This window comes from Triticum dicoccoides, chromosome 1B (assembly GCF_002162155.2).
Source record: "Triticum dicoccoides isolate Atlit2015 ecotype Zavitan chromosome 1B, WEW_v2.0, whole genome shotgun sequence".
In the NCBI taxonomy this organism is placed as follows: domain Eukaryota; kingdom Viridiplantae; phylum Streptophyta; class Magnoliopsida; order Poales; family Poaceae; genus Triticum; species Triticum dicoccoides.
The window spans coordinates 457,246,336-457,270,432 of NC_041381.1; the positions used below are offsets into that span (position 1 = coordinate 457,246,336).

Genomic DNA, 24,097 nt, shown 5'->3' on the forward strand with positions numbered 1-24,097 from the left:
ACTACAACACAACTACCACCATTTCACATCAGCCAAATCTCATCAACTGAGCCTCTGCAATTTTATTACTATAGCACTTAACTCGCTGCTACTTCTCCACCATCACACTCCACCACACTTCGACTCATCCAACATTGAAGTCCCACTTCAATCTATTAAAGTATACCAATACCTCTTTCTCTGCTAGTTCACTCTACTCCTCACTCTGTCTCTCACTCAGAAATCTTACTCCAGACTTTCCCTCATAGCTCCAGCCATGGTTGGTTCTTCCTCTACACCAGACCCATGGCTCAACCCCTTCCCCACCGGTAGGGGCTGGGTTGCCATGCTTCTTGGGTTGGCTAGAGGCGACCAAAATCTGTTCCTCAACTACATGACAATAGCCATGAGATACACAAGTGTGGAAGAGCTAGTAGATGCATCAGAGGTAGTTAGGAAGAAGACGACAGCTGAGGAGAAGCAGCGCATGAACCGGCGCTATGAAACCCCAGGTAAGGGGATCCTGCCCATCGACATCCTGCTGTGGGCCATGAAGGGGGCAGACTCTGACAATTCTAGGCAGCGACATCGGTGGGCATCCCACCGCTATATCGCTCCAGCACAAGCTATGGCTAAAACTAGAGAGGTGCAGCAAGAGGACGATGACGATTTGCAGATCATCGCCCCACCAGCATTGTTTGCTCGCCGCCTTCCTCCTCCCATCATCTTCATCGATGAAGACGAAGATGAAGATGAGGTGCAGGATCTGCAAGATCGTACTCAAGTCAAACAGGAGGTACGATGATCTGGGCGCTTAACAGGGCAGGCTTCTAAGAATCTGAAATTGTAAGTTTCAGGTTCAGTTATCGTCAGTCTTTGCATGTTTACTGAGATTCAGTTTCGTTAGTGTTGTCAACTTTCAGTTTCAGTGTATCTGAAACTATTTCAGACTATCTATGCTATCTATGTAATCATAAGTGTTATCTATGTAGATGTTACCTATGTAATCCTAAATGCTATCTATGGTGCCTGCCTATGTGGAATGGAACTACCTAAATGCAATACACGTTTTCAACTGTGATATAAAGTAATCAGAACTAGCTTCAACAACCATTTTCACACAGAAACAAATTTCTTGAGCAGATAATATGGTTCTTAACTTAACTTAGTATCCAATCTTAGCATAAGGGCCATTACAATTAGGACAATATATAGGCAGTACAGATCAGGGGCATAACAACACCCCCACCCCAATCAAAATGATCTAAAACCATGATAGTTCTTAAGTAGTTGATAGCTAATATTAATATTGAGATGCATATTTGCATCAAACTCATCAATCCTAGGCCAGTTATATATATAGGCCTCATATTTACTTACCAACCATAGCTACCACTTCACTCTTGCATGAAAACTTCTTTGATCTTGTCCAGCTTTTCCTTGCACCCATGACCAGCGTTTAGGAGCTCAGAAATGGCATGCTCCAGCTTCTTCTTTCTTCTCTTCTTTAAGGAGGTCTCTCTCCACTTCTATCTCCTTCATGGACTTCCTGGTGTTATGAATGATATCAGCTTGACTCTGCATGATGCACCTGTGTTATTTCTTCAGCTTAAGCTTCTCCATTTGAAGCTCAATCTTTGCCTGCTCCTCAAGTTGCTACTTCTTCTCCTTCAGTCCATTGATTGTCTGGCTTGTGTAATCCATGTCATGGGATTTCTGTCCATCCTGGTAATCAAAGAGCTTGATACATCATCCACAAGCTGGTTGTACCGATTGCCAAGAGAATCAAGCTCCTTCTTCATTTTTGCAACCTCTAACCGATGAGCCTCATTGCCGTGGACTCTACCAAGGTTCTGCTCATGATAATGTCCCAGAGATTTATTTAGCACCTTTGCAGAGCTACAAGCTAAGGGGCATCTACCCATTCCAAAACACCACCGTTCACACCATCCTGAAAACACAGTGAAATATTATTGTTAGCTAAATCCATTCAAATTTAAAGTGAGCTATATTGTTCAGTAACAATCAAATTCAGAAGAAGAAATCATAAACCCTAATCTTGTACATAGCTACACTAGCTAGCTCTATAAAGGAATTACAAAACATTTATCTGTTTCCAGAACTCTATACTAGAATTACATAATTCAGACATAGTCATGGTGTACGCTAAAGCAAAATTCAGAAATACTGCAACTAAACAGTAATATGTTTTCACATACCACAAAATGAATCAATCACAACCTTGAGAACTTTATTTATTACCTCAGTAGCACATCCTATGAATCTCCTGCCAGTGTCAGTACCTACGAATGCAACAAATTTGCCTGGCCTCTGCCTGTGCAGTATGCACTTATGCTCAGATTCAACCACAGGCCCACAAAAACTTGGGTCTATCACAGTTTCAGGAGTTTGCTACAGCAGGAGGAATAACATATATATCAACTACATCCACATATATGAACTGAAACTGAAATGGAAGAAATCAAAAGAATATCCAAACCCTAACCTTAGCACAAGACAGAAGAGACTGAGCGACTTACAAAGTACTCCATCTGCATGCTTCTGAACTTGCTCATGTATGCATCATCACCGTCGGAGCTCTCATTGTTGTTTGGTCACGACGACATCCTCGTGGTGTCGCCGGAGTGCGAGGAGAAGAAGAAAAGAGGCAAAGCAGAGAGTGAGTACATATGAAATGAGACAAGTCCTTGCAACCCTCGTAAATTTATTTGACACCAAAGATGGTTGAGTGTGCTTTGAGAGCCGGCATTACCTCAACTCAACTACCATTTGTCCATGAAATTTTGCATGCTCGTGGCACACTCGATCAATGCCGGAGTCAAGTTTCTTTTCTTAAGGTTAAGCACTATCATCTATGTCATGCAAAAAAAAAATCATGGTTTGGCATTGGCTATCCAGTAGGCGCATGTGGCCGGAGACAATGAAGGAGAAATTGCCAAAGGGTTTTGGTATTATTATCCTTGAAGCACAAACATAATGTGCACCCCTATAGTTCTATTGATGCGGAATTAATAGCGGGAAGCAAAATTTGTCAGACTTAACCCAACATTTTTAAAACCTCTCTCTTTTCCTTGGTGAAACAAAAGCCAACTTCGTGCAACAAAAGCTCTTGGTTTCTCGTAGGGCCGGGCGGAGATAATAACGCGGGAAATGAGCCGTCGTATCCTAACGTGGCCTGAGGTCCAACGATCACAACTGTGATAAAGGTGATGGATCGCCTGTGAGGAAAAAACAATCACGCATGCTTAGTTGTATCCCAGGAGGAGCAGGCTAATTAATTATGGTGATTAATTGGGTGGGTGCTGCAGAAGGGAATGTGGCATCAAATCGGTGGTGGTGGTTATGAGTTGACCGTGCTTGCTATGGCTAGCTAGTTGCTGGCCAACCGGCACGGCATGGCATGCGGCATGTGGCCGCACTGGACGCCAGCCTAGCGCGGGCGGGCACATGCTGGTACTCCGCAGTCCGGAACAATTACCGGTGAGCCCGCCAGGCGCCAGCCGATCCATCCATGCATGCCCGCCCGCCCGCCCGCCGCCCTGTCTTTGTCCCGCCGCGCCCGCCGGAGTAGTATATCTCTCTCTCCCTTCCTTCGTTTGGCCCTTTCCCAACAACCGGAATACGCTGGCCTCCTCCGTGCGATTAGTGCCTTGTCTCTCTCCCCCTCCCGCGCGCGCCAGGTTAAACTCGATGATTTGTTTTGACCCTCTGACCGTAGAACAAATGTTCTACGGTATTTTCATTAATTAATTAAAATATGTACAGGTATAGATACAGAAGAAGGTTAAACTCGATTGTTATCGCGGAGGGCTTTCCGCTGGCGGCGAGCGTGCTGTGTCACTGCGATCATGATGAACTTTACTCGGACATTCTTTCCACCATCGAAATGCCGGCTTTTATACTACTGCCTCTGTATTGAACTGCAAAAACGTCTTGTATTTTGGTATAGAGGAGTACATGCTTGGTCGAATTCGCGCTTTCCCGACCACGAGAACGAAAACTTGGATCGAAGTGAGAGTGACATGCCGGAACATTCTCTGCGCCAACGGCAAAACAGATGGAACAAATGTGTGTAGTAGCTCTTCTTCCTCCTCCTCCATGACAGTAATGCCCGGGGCAGTAACGCCCAGGAACATTTCAGGCAACTCCGCACCCTGCTAGACATCACTGTCTTTTCCTTTTCTCAACACATGCCAAAGCAACACACATAATCATCATTCTGATTGATAGGCACAGCATCAGCATGCCATGCATGTCGCTTTTCTCTTTCTTTTTCTGGTTGATTGATGAAAGAGAAGGTTCCTCTCCCACTTTTCTTTTCCTTTTGCAATTTTACTGTGCTTCCGAGCAGATCTTCTTCCTTTCTTGTAGTATTATTATCATCAGAACCAATATGGATAGTAGTATAGTATTTCTGTAGAATATTTATCTGCTAGTAATAAACGTAGGAGTATCTTTAATTTGCACCACACATTGACCTTTCACTGGACAACTGACCTTGCACCTGCAGGGAGTGCTCTGGTGCGCCTAGCAATTTGTTCTTTTTCCCTGAATACACCCGACACCATTCATGTGCAACTGCCATTTTTATCAGATGGATCACGAATTCCCTTTCTCGAAAAAAATATGGATTAAGAAGAAGAGAGAGGGTGACATGCCAGCTCCCCCGTAGGAGGACTGAGAGGGATAGTTCCAATTGGCGCGCTTCTGCCTTTCAGTAGCCTGCCTGTCCTTGTCCATGCCTCTATTCCCATTGCATTGCGTTGCATGGTTGTTTGGTTCTCAGCCACAATTTGTCAAGCCAAAATTTGGCAGCCACAATTTGCCAAGCATGTGTTTAGTTTTTGCCACACTTTGGCTTGCCACACTTTATTGTCCCTATGTCCCATTTGTCAAAGAGACAATTTTTTTGCCAACTTTTGCCAAAGTTTGGCGTCCAATTTTTTAGCCACACTTGTGTGGTTTGCCATACTTGTGTGGCTAGCCACACTTTGGCTTGGCCACACTAGTCTCCAATCAAACATACCCTTACTTTCACTGCCACCTTCAAGCAAGCAAAAACATGGGGACGATCGTTAGAGGAAAAGATCCAAAGACCCCCAAAAATGCATGTATGCACGTAACCCCTCCGTTCACAAATATAAAAAATATTCTAATTTCCTTCTGAGTCGGATGTATAAAACATATTTTAATGTGTTTGTTCACTCATTTCAGTTCGCATGTATTGCCTTTGTTCTGAAATATAAGTTGCTGGGAGAGTTCAGTTTACACTCCCCCAACGACTTATATGTAGGAATGGAGGGAGTAGTCCATATTAAAATGTTTAAAATATTCTATATTTCTGAACGGAGGGAGTAACATTTTAACAAGGAGTAGCTGGGAGTGGACCTTTATATCAACATAAATGTTCTTGTATATGTATCAATCCACACACTCTTTTTTCTATTGGGATTTTGACAAGTTTGCAAGCAGCGCATTGTTTGAGCTTTGAAGTTTTTCTCGCATTTTCCGCGAAAGAACTTAGGACGTCTCTCAATTGTATCTGAATTTTACGTGAGCTGACTTTGCTTGAACCTACCGAGCAGCAAGCTCGGTCGGCACACATAAATCATCTTGACTTTGCTTAAATTTTAAACTAGTATAAGAAACAGCATTTTTATCAAAAGAACAGCTCATAGACAAGGAAAGCAAAATCAATCAAATTTCAAAAAAGAAAGGAAATGAGGGCATTCATTCAAGCAAAACCGTTGGGACAAAAGAAGGGGGAAGATGATGGGAAAAAGAGAGGGAGGGAGGGAGGTGGGAATCACACCACCTTGTCTTCCCTGTCCCTCACTGCCACCATACCATATCCATTGCTCCCTCCCCCCTCTCTCCTGTCCTAATTCACTACGCCGCTATTTATTTTACTATTAATTGCCCCGACTCCGTCTCCGTCCCCGTCCCCGTCCCCCGTCCCCGCCCCCTCCGCCGTCGCCACCCCAAATTCCCACGCAAACCCTAAGCCAGCCAGCCAGCCAGCTAGCTCGACAGCCCAGCCCAGCCCAATGGCGGAGGACGCCGGCGACAGGGACCAGCAGCAGCAGCAGCAGCCCGCCGCGGCCGCGGGGGCCGGAGCAGGGCACGAGGACGGGGGCGGCAGGGACGAGAGCTCCGTCAAGCTCTTCGTCGGCCAGGTGCCCAAGCTCATGACCGAGGCCGAGCTGGCCGCCATGTTCCGCGACGTCGCCGTCGTCGACGAGGTCACCGTCATCCGCGACAAGGCCACCAAGGCGTCCCGAGGTCCGGATCCGTACGCCCCCGCCCCGCCGGATTTTCCCCCCCTTGCAATGCCGTTCCCTGCGTGCTTTGCCTCTCTGTTGTTTTCTCGCTGGGTCGGGATCTGGGCGCGGTTCCCGTTCGCTTGCGGTTTTCCGTGCTCCTCCCGCCCGCGCCGGTTCCGCTGTGCTCTCTGTCTGTGCTCTGCTGGTGGCTGGCAATGCCGCCCGGCCATTTGAGCTGCCTGATTTCTGCTTCTTCCGGCTGAAAGTTCTCGCGCTCCGCTGGGAATTGGGTTTCTTCCGTGCCGATTTAGGCGCAATTCTCGCTGCTCGTGGGGAATTTTGTGCAAGGGGAAGGCTGCGTTGAATTGCTAGCTTCTGCTATGGTGTGAACTCCCTGCGGAGAAAAGTCAAAACGTTTGCCCGAGTCTGCTTTATCCCGCGTTTTTCATTTTGATGCTCTCGACTTCTCATCTCGTATGTAGGAGCTCCGAGCTGCATCAGATTCTCTGCTTCTCGGCCGCTCGAGCTCGGATTTTGTGCTGAATTAGTGGGGTTTTACCCATGCCAGTAAAAAATGTTGGAATTTAGTGTTGCTCGCAAGCGTTGGCTCTGAACTCCGAATTTCATTTTTCTGGTGTCGGATTGGTAAATTTTCTTCTCTGGACAAGTTCAGTTTTCATTGACACTTGAACTTTGTTGCTTCTCGCGTGCGTGTTTTCCGATAATGGGATGTGAAAGTAAACATTTGGTCATGGTTAAATTTTTAGATGGACTTGAGCTCGAATTTAAGCTGGTCGATTGGACCACAGATATAAGCTGTCCTTGTTAGTACATATTCATTTCAACCAATAGCTAGACGAAGGTGTGCCTTCCCTGTACGTGCGATAGGCTGGAATTTAGGACCAGTGGAATTGTAATGTGTTCGTTGCCGTTTCGGTGGATTTCAGAATTCGATTGGTCCCTTCAAGGAATTTACCTTCGCGTGGTATTTTGAGGTTTTGCTCTGGATTTTTTTTGTGGGCTATTTACCTTGCATTTCGCTACTATGAGATCATGATTCAAGATGATGAAATCTGATGGTAACTATTTAGAACTTCCTTTTCTAAAAACTATTTAAAAGTTGCCCTATGAGACACTTTCGTATACCATGGGGAATCTGTGCTTCTTCGATTTGATTGGTTTGAATTATATCTGTTCTTGTTACTAGGGATTGATTGTTTTACATGTGTTCTCCCAGGAGTAGTTAGATGTGAACGTCATAAAATAAGATGTTTTCCTGCATATGCAAAATCACAATCCTGTTTGCGACTTACTACTACGGTATTACACTGGCGTTTTCATATGAAAGACTTTGTTGGTATTGGTGTCCCAGTATGTTTTAGTTGTATCTTGTGTTCTGTTTTTGCTCGACTGTGGTCTCTAAATGGCTATCCTCATGATGTTTTAGTTTGATCTTGATATACAGCATACTGTACATTGCAGGTTGCTGCTTCCTGATCTGCCCATCAAGGGAGGAGGCTGACAAAGCAGTGAATGCATATCACAACAAACGCACGCTTCCTGGGGTATGCAGACACAACCTTTCTTTTTTCACATGTATCTGCCTGGGTAACTTGGGTATAATTTAACCAACTGATGCATCTAAAGGGTTCTTTCTGGATCTGTTCTTGTTGGGAGCTCTTGAATGTTGGGTATTCTTGGCAGTGGATGAACCAGGAATGGAGTACATGTCTACGCTGGTCTAGTTAGGGTTAAGTTTTAAGTGAATACTTAGTGAGAGATTCCCAGGAAGTTGGTTCATTGTTGGTGATCTGTAAAGTTCTTTTTCTGACTGACCTTTGTCGCTATATTTGCATTTAAAATAGCCATTTTGAGTTTGCCTATTCGGCCCAAATGATCATGCAGTGATGTAGAAGAATGATTTGTCTGACTTACATTCAAGATTTTTGTTAACTGGTGAATTACTATCAGCAAAACCGTCCATTCCCACACTGGATCAACTGATGGATTGTTACATATTCCTGGATCATTGTTTTCTTGTACAGTTGATCTTAACGTATTAATTTCGCACTTTTTTCAGTTTGGTCTTAGAGAAAGTTGGTCCAGGCGTGTGTCCTTAATCCTTAACTAGTCAAGGCAAACTCTGTTGATGTCTATGTGGAATTCATGTCATCATCCATTATGCTAGACGTAGACACAGTACAGTAGTGCATTGTTTCAAATTTTCAGTTATTATTACTGCTCCAAATTGCTCTGTTGGCACCTCTAGTTACAGTATTGCAGACAAAATTGTTTCACATATTCTATGAATCACTTCAGTTATTATACTGCTTCAAATTGCTCTGTTGGCACCTCTAGTTCCAAGAGCTATGGTACAGTTGGACTCGGACCCTACTTGAAACTGTAGTGTATAATTGTATAAACCCCTACCACTCAGAATGAGTACTGCCATCCAATTTTCCACCCCTTCTGCTTGGAAGTCATTTACAGGTCAGAAAGGTTAAAGATCTGATGTCAATCCTGCTATTCGCATTTGCAACCCTAGAATATGAAGGTTGCTACATTGTTGTACGTGACTGGTATCAGTGGATTTTATCACTTTTCTTTTCTTGAAGAATTGATGTAGCTGATCAAATCTAAACCTTGAAGCCAGGAATCTTTGATATGCGCGATTTAGGATAAATTCAGAGAGCAGATGCCTTAGCTTAGCAAAGAGTGATGCACCAGTGGTCCCAATTATGATTTTTTTATCATGTTGACTGGTAATCACCATATGGAACGGTAGTCCTGGCTAGTAGCAGTTCTTTTCGTGATCACGGGATTTTTTTCTTGCAACATTTTTGCTGCTAGTAGTTCTATTCGTGATCACGAGATTTGTTTTTTTAACATCTTCTTTACATATTCCCCAAACAAAAATACAATTTTGCAGGACTGCTGTTACTTCTCTCTGAATGTCATTAACATTTCCCCCTTTTTTTCTGTTTGAACCAGGCCCCAAGTCCATTGCAAGTAAAATATGCCGATGGAGAGTTGGAAAGGCTGGGTATGAGGCTCTCTGAAATTATTTCATTCACAAGCGAACTTGTGTATAAATTATTGGTCGATTTTTATTTATTTTTGGTTTCTCATTGTACTGACATGTCTACACTGTTACTTTCAGAGCACAAACTTTTCATTGGAATGCTACCCAAAAATGTGACAGATACTGAAATGACTGATTTATTTTCACAATATGGAAATATCAAGGATTTGCAGATTTTGAGAGGTTCACAACAGACGAGCAAAGGTAATTTCTTGTGGGAGCAGTTGATTTTCGTATGACTTGAAGCGAATATGACTTCACTTCTAGACTTGTTTGCACGTTTAGCTGCTTACCAACCGTGGATGTTGCAGCTGGTTGCGCCTTTCTGAAGTATGAAACAAAAGAGCAGGCTGTGGCAGCTATCGAAGCTCTAAATGGGAAGCACAAAATAGAGGTTTGTGAGAACATAAGGATTCTAAACAATCCTAACTCTCTTTAATTAATAAAATATGGCTGCGTGCATCACTCGATGCAGAGGCCAAGGGTATGTCAGAAGGAAAGTTTTATCATATGAAGCAAAAGATACATCTGTACATCCATAGATGGGTACAGAAATTTCTTTGCCCACATGTGTGGTGGATTCTGCTGGCCTATGCGATCTGAACATTCTTGATCTCTTACATGCAATGCGAGCAACCATTACAAAAATAGGAATTATCCAGTTTATTTGCTGCATTATGAGTTAAAAAATACTCTACAAAATATCATGGTTGGAAGTTGAAATCTTGGACAGTATTATGTACATTTGTATTAGTTATTTCACTTTCTTCTGCAACTTCATGAATGGTAAAAGAAACCCTGACATGCCTTGTTTTTTTTTGTTAGGGTTCAAGTGTGCCTTTGGTTGTAAAATGGGCTGACACAGAAAAGGAAAGGCAGGCTCGAAAAGCACAAAAGGCTCAATTTCCGCAGTCTAATATGTCAAATGCAAATGCCATGCAACAAAGTTCATTATTTGGTGCTTTACAGATGGGATATGTGCCTCCGTATAATGGATTTGGCTACCAGGTGAATTTATGATACTGAAATCTTGAGCTTATTGTGCCCATACAATAAAAGGCTATTCCTATAATATCATTATTACTCTTGCCGTAAGCAGAAACAGCAGCACTTCCTTAGCTTATTCTTAGAATGGATTTTCAGTTTGCTGAAACAAATGACTGTTCAAGGGCATGGTTTCTATAAAGTGGAAACGTTTGTTTTCACCTTTCACTCTTCATTTTGTTCTACGTCTATAACCTTTGTATAGTTGTTGCACATTTACTGTTGCAAACAACCAAACAGAAAAGGCCATTGTTTTGAACTGCTGCAATTTCCTATCTTTCTTAATGTGCTAGTAGTGTTAAGCAAGGTCCAAAATGACTTTGAACCAATGGCACGTTAATGCTGTATGACCTTTGATTAGTGCCAACCACACTAGCCCTGAATATGATACGCCTTGTGTTGTGATTGTGGAAGTAACTCTCACTTGTTGATATGTGCAGCCACAAGGAACCTATGGACTTATGCAGTACCCTTTATCTCCGATGCAAAATCAAGCAGGCTTCCCGAATATGGTTCAGCCTGTCAATCAAGGAAGCTCAATACGGGGCGTTAATTCTGAATTATCCCCTAATTCACTTCCTAGGTCATTCAATTCAATGCAGTTGGGCAGCCCTTATCCAGCTGGGCCTGGTATGCAGTATCCTGGGTCATATGCTGGTGGTGGCATCAATAGTCGTCCTTACATGAACTCTCATAATTCAGTCAATAAAGTTCCGAATGCAAATGCTACATCTCCCACATCTTCAAGCACCAGCAGCAACACTGGTCCTCAGCTAGAGGGTTTGTCTCCTTTAATATAGTCATTCCAGTTTTCATTTCTTCTCAGGTATGTTTTACAGATGATATGTATCATGTGCACAGGTCCTCCTGGAGCCAACTTGTTTATCTATCACATCCCGCAAGAATTTGGCGACCAAGATCTAGCAAATGCATTTCAGAGTTTTGGTAGAGTATTGAGTGCCAAAGTGTTTGTAGACAAAACGACCGGTGCTAGTAAATGCTTCGGTAACTAATTCTTCCTCCTAGCTGGATTTCTTAGGACTGGCATCATACCAGCATGATTTTTGTTAATTCGTTCCTGGCTGGATGCAGGTTTTGTAAGCTACGATTCTCCTGCTCCTGCGCAGGCAGCCATAAGTATGATGAATGGGTTCCAATTAGGTGGCAAAAAGCTGAAAGTACAACTCAAGAGAGACAACAGCAAGCACAATAAACTTTATTGACAGCGCCCAGTCGATACCTTCCAACACGATCAGGAAAAACCGGTACATATGTGTCGCACAATTGATCGTTTGTCCCATTGTTTCTTCTGGCCTCCACCATGTGTCGTCGTCGGTGGGGGCTTGTGTATCTTGGCTCAATTCAATTCAACATTCTTGAAAACTGCTAAAGTGTGTATTTCGTCGTAGCATAGTTGTAGCATCTGTACCATCAGATTCAGACCCATTGTACATCAGACATTGATTCATTCAATTGCTCCCTTTTTTCTACTGAATTCCGCTTGTTTTCCTCCACTTTTGACGTGCCCTAGTGTCTTGATGAATTTTTGTCTGTGAATGGCCCCTTTTCGTATGCTGTATGGGATGGAGTGGCTTCTTGTAGTATCATGAGCCTTCCTTTAGGATGAGCTGATCGTACCTCTTGTATGTGTCACTTCAGTGATTTCTCCCCAGATGCAATCATGTTGGTTTGTCTTTGTGGTTCTTTTGACCGCGTAAACTCTGTCAGAGCTTGCGGACGAGTGCCAGTCTTGCAATTCTCAGTATGTCTAACATTTCTGATGAAGCATATCGTCATATTCACACTAAACCACATCAAGAACATATTATTACTAGGCTAAACTAGCTTGATTGCAAGGAGTGGATCGTCATTTCACTGCAAACCACCTCAAGAACATGTTACTACTAGGCTAAATTAGCTCGATTGTGAGGAATAGGGCGTTTTCGAGGACGGGCTCCATGGAGCCTGTTATTTTAATTCAAATTTAAACTTTCAGTTTTAAAATTTCTGAAAAGAAACATACAGTACATGTTTACAAGGATGTAATGTACTCCCTCCGCTCCTAAATATAAGTCTTTAGAGGCTTCAATATGAACTACATACAAATGTACATAGACATATTTTAAAGTGTAGATTCACTCATTTTGTTCGGTATGTAGTCTATATTGGAATCTCTAAAAAGGTTTATATTTAGGAACGGATGGAGTATATGTGTGTAAAATTTCATGATGAAATACCTTGAATTGTGAGCTGAAAAAAAATCATGGACTTCTTATGCTAAGAAGGCACAAAGTTTTTCTTTTTTAGCTCTCATTTTAATATATTTCAACATGAAATTGTACACATATGTACATCATATCTCTGGTATATGTGAATTTTCCAGAATTTTTTGAAACATAAAAGTATATGATTTTAAAAAAATCACCCTACATGGAGCTCAAGCTCCATTTTAGCATTTTCAGTCTGCGAGTCATTTACATCCAGTCGACTTTAAAATGGCTGTTCTGAACCACTCAGTCACAACTGCAGCACCATCGACACAGTTTCACAAAGTTGGTGCTTCACCTAAAATGAAGCTCACAATCACGCTGCTTTGCACCGAGCATATGCTATTGCCGCTCACGTGAAAGAAAGAAAGAAAAAAAATACATTTTCAGACACAAATTTCCTAGATCCCAAGTGAAATTTGGAAACATGCTCAGATGAATCCCAGCCAGCCAAAAATGGCTTGCGTTGAAATCCCCGCAACTGCCATCAGGGGGTTTGGAACCCTGGTTTGTCAGAATGATCATGTAGGACGTCAAATTCAAGGCGCAATGTGTCATCAAAACACATGATCATGCCTCCTGATGCAAATTCAGGTTTACTATTCGAGAGAATCATCGAGAATCTATCGGTCCACGCAAAATTCAAACCCCTGAGAATTTGAACCGGAGGCAACCGCTATACGCGGACAACAAACAGTATAAACTTTTATACTGGATTCCATCATCTTTTGTTCACCACTGCACAGCAAGACTGGGCAAAACATGTGCAACGACACTGAAGGGCCCGCCGCCTCTGGCTTTGACCACTATACACAGAGATGCCCAGTTGCCTGCCTGCCTCATACCCCGACACCAGTATTTACATGCTATAACAAACGCCCCCTGCTCATAGGGTGCACAGTTTTTCACGCCTAGTGCGACCTCCTGAAAACAGCATGCTAGCTCTTGAAGGCCTTTTATTTTATTTTATTTTGGACCGCCTTCAGCATGCTAGCTTAGCTCTGTCATGGTAGACCCGCCAGCAAACACAACAGGATTGCAAGTGCCCATTGACAGGAATGCCTTCGGGTGGCAAATGCTGTAATAACAAAACAGCGGGTGGTAAGTAGCAGGAGAGGATATGCTGCTAATTTACATGACAGGTAGGTATCAGGATGTATAATTGGATAGTTTACACATGACAACACATATGGCAGGATGAAAGATTTCCTAGCATGAATAAGACAAATTGAAACAGAGAACAAAGATGATACTAAGCATGTGTTTTTGTAAGAAATTCCATGAGACATGCATTAAGCTACTATTCGCTAGTTTCATCGGTATCACCGACATAGCAGTGCAGTTTACATGGACTCCACAGCACAACAAATCATTTTAGTAAATTACTCAAATTGCAGTGACAAGCATGAAAACTGATCGCTGAGGTCTGCATGGAATAAAACTGTTATTCTGTAGAATAATCTACCAACTCCAAGCCTTGATAAATGTTGGTTGATATTAGCAATGTCTGGCAGCTGTTGAAATGAGAAAAGAGAGAAAAGACTAACATGTGCTGGGAGCAGGGGCCACAGCTGGCACTTGGGCAGGATGATGTGCATGAGCGAGAGACACTGTATGCAGCGGGGGCTTCACATTTGCTGGAGATGGAGCAGGGGAACTATGGTGCCTGTTGGGAATATTTGTAGGGTGACGAGCAGAAGGTGATGGACTGACAGAAGATGGTGACACTGCATGAGGCATGGTGGGAGGGGAAGCATAATGATGATTCCTAACTACTGGCTCAGCCGCTGGGGCCACAGGAGCCTTATTTTTTGGCTTATTGGTGTATCCATATGAATAACCAGATGGGGATGGAGACCTATATTTGGGCTGTTCCACAGGAGGATGTACAGGTGCAGGAGATGGAGGCAACTGCCTAATTACTTCATGACTACGGTGGTGGCTATGGTGGTGGTGATGGTGGTGGTGGTGGTGGTGGTGATGATGATGGTGGTGGTGGTGGTGACGGCGATGATCTTCATGAGTCATGGGTGCGGGGCTTGGTGCATCACTATCACTCCCGCTGTGCAAAGAATGCCGCAGATACGACGAAAGACTTAGCTGCTTTACTTTGCCAAATACAGTGTGATTTAGTCCCAAGTTTCCTGAAGATGAATTAGCAATCGTTTGTGCCAACTGCTTCATTCTTGGAGGGGAAGGCTGGTGATTCCCAACTTCTAGAATAATGGAAGACCGAACAACTGTTGGAGGAGCAACCGTCGAACCTTCCAAATTTGTCAATTTGATATAGAGGATCTGCAAAGCATGTGAACAGGGGATCAACTAAAAAACAAAAGCAACATATAATATTCACTTCACATATTATGACCTTGGAAAATTACGCTTCCCCGTCCAACATTTTGGAACGTTCAACATAATAAGAGTCTTAGGGCAAGTATGGAGTTCCAAGTTACGATCTCTACCCATACTGTCGTACTGCTATTGAATATTGATTGCTGTGTTAGATCATTTATATTACATATAAGTATGTTCTTTTCGTTCTTAATATTTAACTTGACAAAAAATAGGAAAATGGAAAGAAAAAAAAATCCCATATGTGTTTCTTGCATGTTCGGCCATACGGCCATACATGTATACAAAAACACAATATTCCTGGTGTACTTTGTCCCTAGCAGAGAAACTACTCAGAGGACATGGAGTTCAGGTACATGAGTATAAAATGAATTTTATGTGGTCATGTACATGGTTGTTCTGCTTTTGCATATACATGAGGACGCAGGAATCGAACCCAAGACAAATAACAAGAAGCAAGCATTCCTTTCAAAAAAAGAAAACCAAGCATCCAACCTTTCAGATTTGGTTCTACAGAAATTTGGTGGTGACAAGTGTGTGAAACTAAACTAACATGACATGGTAGTTATTGCTAGAATCGAAAATATTAAATAGAACTCAACCAGAGGCTAGCACCAACCTCATTGGTATCGAGAAGTAGTCCTGCCCTCATTTGGTCTTTTAACTCATTTGTTTTATCCTGTACCTTGTCGATTGAGAAATTCAGAGTGAAGTTGAAAGATGCATAAGGCTTCTGCACAAGAAAAGCAGCTTGCGGAGGGATAATGGTTATTCCTCCAGGGAACTTAAGCACCTCGAAGAATGATGAGTTCCCAAACAGCGACTCTGTCAATTGGAGTGTTGACTGCTGTACAACCAAGGACATGAAATGAGACCTAAGAATGCTCAGCCATGTTGATGACATAGTTGAGTATTTTGGATAAGGCACAACGCTGAAGATGACATTTGTCCAGTTTGATGCACCTGATGGTTGTAGAAAATTTACAGCAACCTGTACAATCATTTAGGAATTAGTAATCACGTTGACAGATTGTAGGGCACACTGTACATGACAGGAAGAACATTCGCAAAATAAAAATAAAAAAATGAAGTAAATAAATAAGGTGCAGCATTTCTGCCTTACAGTAGAGTTAGGGATGCCAATTTCCTCATAGATGTCAAACTCAAGCTTAGGTATACTTTCATTCAACTCGGAAACCGTCTTTTGTAGCATAAAGCTTGCCACTATATCAGCTGCAAAAAGAGGAGTACTTCAATTGTCAAATATTCTCAATATTGTCATACTGAAATATTTATTTCAAAGCTCAACAGAAAAGATCACAACACACGAGTTCTCGAGAAGTCAAAATGGGAATCATTAGCGAAGTAAACAAGTAAAAGAGACGGACATTACCTCAACTCAGCGGACATGAGTATTAATGATTGTTAAAGGTCATGGGCATGTTTGGTTGCCATCCACACTTCTCTGCCACAAGTGTGGCAAACTGTGGCAAGCGTTTGGTTACAGCCACAACTGTGGCACTCCACACTTTTTTAGTCACATACCTCACTTGCCATAGACTCGGTTGCTAGCCAACTTTTGCCGTAAGTGTGGCGACCAATTTGGCCACCACAAAAACTGTGGCATGCCATACTTGTGGCACAAAAGTGTGACTAAATGTGGAGGCCAACCAAACATGCCCCATATTTGTAAATAAGATTCAAGGCATTTTTGCTCCTAGAAGCATCATGTGGATGCAAATGTAGAAGGACCATGTTCCATTTTTCTACTTCTGTGTGATCAAAGCTACTTAGACAGGTTTCACACAATATCTAGTATCATAACTAAGACCTTGCTATTTGTTGGATGCCCTAGGTGTTTGTTTCATTTATAAATTGGTATTCTTAAAACTGATAATACCCTTTCTTGCATATAGCACCCCAATTATTTCAATGTTTCAATCTATTTCCCTGATTCCCTGAAAGATCAGAGCTCACTGTAGACAAAATTATGCATACACACTCACACTTCCGTGCATTGACCATACTCCCCTCAAAGGTTCTTTACATCAAAATTATATCTCCAAGAGCAGACATAGTCACTTCCATCAGTTCAATATAGCTACTACCACCATTCCGTATATGAAGGGAAAATTATTTCTCAACATCAACTTCTAATGTCACCATTTTATTACTTTTGCCTTTTCTATCGCGGCAGTTTTTGTTAAGGCATAGAAACTTCAGGCATCACTATTTTATAAGTAATCTTTCTTCCAGGGAAGCACTTTTTGTCGAGTCTTCTAACGTCACCATTACGTAAAGTATTGACTCTTCTACCACGGCAAGTTTTGTTGGGACCTCACGACATAACCCGTCATTAAACTGTTGTCTTTTCTTGCACAATTTTTTTATTTGGACTTTATAACATCACCATCGAAAAAGGAGTTCCTTATCTATCGCAGCTTTTTGTCGTGAACTGTCTATTCGGCAAAGCATTGGGGTTTTCACGGCAACTTTTGTCATGATCTTGGAAGTCTAACGTTATCTATTGATCTAATCTATCCAAAAGGTGTTGACTTTCTTTTATGGCAATTTTTGTCGGGACATTATCTCACCGGCCCATGAAACGTTGCTGTTTTTTAAACTGAAAATTGTGTCAGGATGTCATAACATCGATACATAACTATTCGGTAAAATCTTATATTTCTATGCAGTTGCCATGATCTTCTAGTGTGACCTTTCAATAATTTTTTGGCAAGAACTAGGATCTATAAACGATGTTTTCATGAACAACAAATACCATAGATAGCCAACAAGGCCCATTTTTAGTTCTCCTACCGCCAGCTCAAGCATATATCAATACCCAGATCTTCAGTACACAAAAAACTCCCACTGCGGCATGTACTAAGAAAATGGGTTGATTCTTTTCCTCCACCATAGTTCTAGAGACAATACAATAAGAGAATACACCACAACTGATTTTAAACCTTTGTTAGCTAACATTAATAACTGAATGCACGCATCGTTCACACATTGAACTCCACTGTAACGAAGAAAAAAAAAATCACAACTCTGCACCAGAAACTCCCCTAGAAGCGCCACCATGAGCACCCTAAAAAAATTGTTTGCTTTCCAGATAGGGAAAAAAAACTGAGTGAACACAATGTGGCAACTCAGCGGCCATCCAGGCTGGCCGAAATTGGCACAAAGAAGGTCTGGTGGTTTGGCCGACATTTCTTATCATGTTTACCGGCAAGAATAGCACCTGGATAACTGTGTTATACCGTATGTGTCCGAATTTGGGCTGGCAGAAGCTAATAAAAACATGTACTACTGAAGAAAAAAGGAAACAGATAAAAGAACTACCAGATGCAAGTATTTTGGTTCATCTTTACTCTCAGAGGCGCAAACTTTGCTTGAATCACTCGCGAATATCCTAAGTCTAGTCGCTGATTTAGTCACTACTCGTGGCGTTGGCGTCCACACAACGAGACCGATTTAAAAACTAAACAATTTAAAAAACTGAAGGTGGCCGAGATCTCGCAATGCAAGCTGACCTGCGAGCGCGTCCGCTGGGGGATCCGGCGGCCCTGCTCGGCGGCCGCGGTCGCGCCCGGCGAAGGGCGGCAGCCAGAACAGGGCGGAGAGGAGCACGGCGGCGCCGAGAAGGAGCGCGGCCACGCATTGCGGCCGCACGGACCTGCGGCAGCTGCTACAGCTTCTTCCTCTTCTTCTTCCTTCTCCTTCTACCTCCGCCGCCGCCCCCGGCGGCTGCTCCCGCTGCCCCCCGGCCGCCTTTCCCATGGCGCGCGCCCTCACGCATCACCGCCCGCCACCATTGCCGCCGGATGGAGCAGGGGCGGGGACGGGGACGGGACCCACGCGAGGCTGGCTAGGGTTTGGGCTTGCGGCGTCGCCGCGTATGCTACACAGCAGTACAGCAGAGCAGTGCGGCGCGCACGGGTGAGGACTGAGGAGGTGGGGTGGTGGTGGAGTGGAAATGGTGGGAGAGAGAGAGAGAGGCTGCGTGCGCGTGCGTGCGAGGACAAGGGATGATGGCCTGGCCGCTGCATTTATTGCGCAAGTCTGCTGACAGCGTAAATGATTTTAGCTTATCACTATAAATGATAAATAAAACCCTTATATATTTTCTTAGACAAAATCACAAATCTAAGAAAAACGTTTCTAATCTATCGGTTGAGGATGCCACAAGTGTCATCCGTCTTTGCCACGCGTCCTCGTGCATCCTCCACGTAGCAGGCGCCGAATCATCCAAGAGCCACCTTCATTTCCGGGAGAATATCTGGTGCTACCGACGCCCAAGTGCTACCGTGATACGAGCTTCTCGGCCGTTGGATTCTCAGATTGAATGGCTCCCAGAAAATCTGCAACATTTGAAAAATAGCCTTTTAAGAGTTCGAAAATTGAGCATAGATCCAGCAGATACAACAACTTTCATATGTCGTTCGATTTGAGGATCCGATGGCTCACGAGCCCGTATCACAGTAGCACCTGGGCCTCTGTAGCACCAGACATTCTCCTCTTCATTCCCTTTCCCTCATCTATCACAATCGGACTTGTTTTTTCTATTCACGTGCCATAAGCTTTTTGTCGTCGTGCGCAACCAGGGAATATCACCACGGCTACAAGTCGTCGTCGCTGTTGTGATGTTGCAAGTACTTCCGTGCATCACTGGTGTGCTCCCCTTTCTTCCCATTGTCCCTTCCACATCTAGTCAGCGGAGCTCACCATGCCACTACTACGAGGGACGACAGTTGTTCTGCAAGAACAACTACTGCACCTTGCGTCGATGTTGCGGGTTGACCCGTCATTCGCCGTGGACTGATGGAAGCCTCCCAACTAGTGCTGCAAGGCGGCACTCGCTGTTGGAAGGTCGGAGGGGGACATTTGGCGTGTTATTCATTGTTGCGATAGTGCGTCAATGATGTGTATTAGGAGCCCCTCGGTGTTTGCAAGGTGTTCCGCGCGATGACGACACACGACATTGCAAGGTGTGAGGGTCACCGACATGTTATCTATTGCTTTGTAGATGGTGTGACGGTGGTGCAATCGGGGGTCGCCTCGTGCCTTCGCCACTACGAGTGACGACGACTGCTGGCCAACAAGGGAAATCACTATTGTGGGGCATCATTGGGAGTTGGACGATAATGCTGAGTGGGTCGATGGCTATGTTGTAACGGTGTGTTGCGAGGGATGCTGATACTTGTGATAAGCATTGGGATTTCCCCGAAGAGGAAGGGTGATGTAGTATAGCAGATAGTATTCCCCTCGGTTAAGAACCAAGGTTTAACGAAGACCTCTCAGGGGCATGTGCGAAGAACTCAACCTCTCAAGCCGATCGATCCGCTGCTCTCACGACCTAGCTCGATGAATAAGACACGACAGTTTACCTAGGTTCGGGCCACCTTGCGGTGTAATACCCTACTCCTGCTTTGTGGTGGATTAGCCTCGCGGGGGGCTGAGGATGAACTAGTACAAGTGGAAGAACAGCCTCAGGAGGCTTGTTCTTGTGATGAGCTCTCGGTGGTTCGATGAGCTGATCATCTGATGAGTCGATCCTTCTCTATGGTGGTGGCTAGGCTATATTTACAGTGGCCTTGGTCCTCTTCCTCCAAAACTTAGGCGGGAAGGGATCCCACAACTGCCAAATTTGAAAGGGAACAAGAAGTACATCTAATCCTGACGAAAGGTGGTCTTCGCCTGCAAAGCCTCTAAGCGTGATGTCGTGGTGGGCTCGGCGATGACATCCATCCCGCCGTTCTGTCGGTCTTGGTCTCGTTGCACGCAAATGGCAACCTTTGGCTGATTCCCTGGGACTCCACACCTGCGCTTGCCTCCTTTGCACCAAAGAGGAAACCTGCCGCTCTGCGCCCGCTGGCGTGCGCCTGGCCTTGGTCGTCATGGCTGATGTCATTTCAGCCTCGTGAGGCTGGTTCTTGCATAGAAATCTCCACTCCGCTCAGGAGGTCACCTGAAGAGGCCGCTCCCTCGGGAGGTCTTGATGTCCCCCACCTCGCGAGGCTTGGCCCCTCGCAAGGGTCTCGTCTTGCCATAGTCGAAGCTGGGCCATACCAGGCCATTGATGGAGCCATGTCGTGGGCCGCGAGCAAGCAAGTCTTGGTACCCTGGTTCCCAAAACACAAACAGAAGCCCCCGAGCCCAAGGCGCGCTCGCACTTGGCCTCGAGGCGAAGCCAAAGGACAAGTGCGGAACGCCGCGGGCCCCAATCGCCTGCGGACTGAGCCTACGCGTGGCGCTTGATTGGACGTGGGTGTCTCCGTTTCCCCATGCCGCCTCGGCAACTGGCGTGACCTGACAAAAAGGCCAACTCCCGCAGTCGAGCTTTCATTGCCTTCCCTTCGTCTTGCTCCATATCTCATCCATCTCCTGCCGAGGGCACCTACAAATCCACCAACTCCTCGCTCCCAAGCTCCTTGCCGATGGGGAAGAAGGCGAAGCTTGCCGGCGCGGCCGCGACCGCCGCTCCTGTTGTCGAAGCAGCCCTCAGCCCATCAACCATCATCGAAGTCGAGCACCTCGCCGCCGTGCTCCTGCTGACGGCGGGCCAGGAGAATGATGGGGGAGCGACCGAGCTTCAGGTCGGCTCCACCGAGCAGGGAGCCTTGGTGGGCGCGTTCTTCCCTTTCTTCCTCCACAGCTTCTTCACGGGGCTCGCCCCGCCTTTCTCCAGGTTCTTCTTCACCATCCTTGACCACTACTAGGTCCATGCACTTCATCTTCAACCCAACTCCGTCCTCCTCCTGCCGATCTTTGCTTTCTACTGCGAGGCCTTCGTGGGGGTGAAGCCCTCCATCGCGTTGTTCCGCCATTTCTTCTCCCTCCGGACGCATGGCTCAAGAGAGCGCTCCGGATGTGTCTCCTTCGTCGCGCTCAATGATAATAACGAGCTCATGAAGGCTGGGAAGAAGGTGGATGCCTTTCGGCGCAGGTGGATCTACCTGGACGCCCAGAGCCACCACGCTCTACTGGAGCTGCCGACTGGGCGGTCGTAGAAGCTGCCTCAGTGGTCTCACGAGAAGCTCACCAACCCACGGGCGACACCGGTCTTGAAGAAGATGAAGGAAGACATGGGCTCCGGGGCATTGACAGGGGCCATGATCGTCCACGAGTTCCTGGTGCAGCGCCTGGCCCCTCTCCAAGCTCACTCACGCCCCATGTGGGACCTCAAAGGCGCATAAGATGACCTCTGGCTGCGCCCTGGGAACCTGACAGACGAGGAGCTGGACAAGGTTATGCGGGTCTTGCTTGGGAAGGATCCAGGCTGCCTTCCGGCGGCCCACCTTTCGTTGTACCGCTGTGACGACGGGGCGGCGCTGGCCACCTCCATGCCGGACTTCAACGAGCGGGGGCTCATGCTGTCCGGGCCTCCCAACTCTCAAGTGGCGTTGTCCTCCGATGAGGACTCCGTCGAGGGCGAGGAGGAGGAGGAAGACTCAAAGGCGACCGAGGAAGGGATGGGGGAGATTTCTCTTCCGCAGCGGAGCGAGCTCCTCCGGGGTCTTCCTGACAATGACGACACCAAGGAAGGCTTGGTCGGGGGGTCCCCGCGTCCCGCTAGGGTCGTCACGAGGTCCGGGGGGACCCCACTACGAAGGCTGATCCGCAGGGGCCTGAAGGGAGGAACAACACCGACACCGTCTCAAGGCAGCACCCTCACCTTGTCGCCTGCTGATAACCCACAAGTATAGGGGATCAATTGTAGCCTCTTTCGATAAGTAAGAGTGTCGAACCCAACGAGGAGCTAAAGGTAGAAAAAATATTCCCTCAAGTTCTATCGACCACCGATACAACTCTACGCCCGCTTGACGTTCGCTTTACCTAGAACAAGTATGAAACTAGAAGTACTTTATAGGTGTTGTTGGATAGGTTTGCAAGATAATAAAGAGCACACAAATATAAAGTAGGGGCTATTTAGATAAAGAAGCAATAAAGTAAATATAGAGAGCGTGGAAAAGTGGTGATAGGAGTTGTGAAATTGTCCCTAAGCAATGACTACTTTACTAGACCGATAGCTAATATTATGTGGGAGAGGCATAAGCTAACATACTTTCTCTTCTTGGATCATATGCACTTATGATTGGAACTCTAGCAAGCATCCGCAACTACTAAAGATCATTAAGGTAAAACCCAACCATAGCATTAAAGCATCAAGTCCCCTTTATCCCATACACCACAACCCCCCTACTCGGGTTTATGATTCTGTCACTCAAGCAACCCACTATAAGCGAATCATGAACATATTGTAACAGCCTACAACGGGAATCCCTCACGCTTGCGCGACACGGAGGGCACAAATAGGACAACAACATAACCACAAGCAAATTAAACCAATCATAGCAATTCACCAATTACCGACAGGACAACGAAAATCTACTCAGACATCATAGGATGGCAACACATCATTGGATAATAATATGAAGCATAAAGCACCATGTTCAAGTAGAGGGTACAGCGGGTTGCGGGAGAGTGGACCACTGAATATAGATGGGGGAAGGTGATGGAGATGTTGGTGAAGATGGCGGAGGTGTTGGTGTAGATCGCAATGATGATGATGGCCCCCGGTGGCACTCCGGCGCCACCGAAAGATAGGGGGAGAGAGCCCCCCTTCTTCTTCTTCTTCTTCTTCTTCTTCTTCTTCTTCTTCCTTGACCTTCTTCCTAGATGGGAGAAGGGTTTCCCCTCTGGTCCATGGTCTCCATGGTGTGGGAGGGGCGAGAGCCCCTCCGAGATTGGATATATCTCTTTGTCTCTCTGTTTCTGCTTTCCCAGATTCTGCCCTTTCACCATTTCTTATATATTCGAAGATCCGTAACTCCGGTTGGATTGAAACCTTCGCCAAGATTTTTCTCCAAAAATTAGCTTTCTTGGGGCCAAATAAGAGCAGTAACCGCCTTACGGGGTGCCCATGAGGGTCAGGGGCGCGCCTGCCCCCCTGGGGTGCGCCCCCTGCCTCGTGGCCCCCTCAGGCACCGTCTCGCGTTGATTTTTCTTCCAGAAAATCATAAATATTCCAAAAAATATTCCCCATCCGTTTTTATCCCATTTGGACTCCGTTTGATATGGGATTT

The 24,097-nt window shown here is 45.2% G+C and overlaps 2 protein-coding genes across 3 annotated transcripts; one reads left to right on the plus strand and one right to left on the minus strand.

The window, feature by feature from the left end:
• Positions 1–5,848: 5,848 nt before the first annotated feature.
• On the plus strand, positions 5,849–11,884 carry LOC119341062 (RNA-binding protein BRN1-like). The gene is made up of 9 exons (XM_037612960.1): positions 5,849–6,282; positions 7,746–7,828; positions 9,255–9,306; positions 9,424–9,549; positions 9,657–9,739; positions 10,171–10,353; positions 10,830–11,169; positions 11,251–11,394; positions 11,482–11,884. The coding sequence occupies exons 1-9, from the start codon at positions 6,048–6,050 to the stop codon at positions 11,610–11,612; spliced, it is 1,377 nt and encodes a 458-aa protein (XP_037468857.1). The 5' UTR covers positions 5,849–6,047; the 3' UTR covers positions 11,613–11,884.
• Positions 11,885–13,335: 1,451 nt separating this feature from the next.
• On the minus strand, positions 13,336–19,015 carry LOC119341069. 2 transcript variants are annotated; one of them, XM_037612976.1, is made up of 6 exons: positions 18,545–19,015; positions 16,132–16,241; positions 15,940–15,999; positions 15,628–15,855; positions 14,204–14,951; positions 13,336–13,734 (listed from the first exon to the last, which is right to left on the minus strand). In XM_037612976.1, exons 1-6 carry the CDS (start codon positions 18,789–18,791, stop codon positions 13,661–13,663), a joined length of 1,467 nt encoding a protein of 488 aa, XP_037468873.1. In that variant the 5' UTR covers positions 18,792–19,015; the 3' UTR covers positions 13,336–13,660. The 2 variants fall into 2 exon arrangements, with proteins under 2 accessions (XP_037468873.1, XP_037468868.1); XM_037612971.1 differs by having other exon boundaries at positions 15,628–15,999.
• Positions 19,016–24,097: the final 5,082 nt, after the last annotated feature.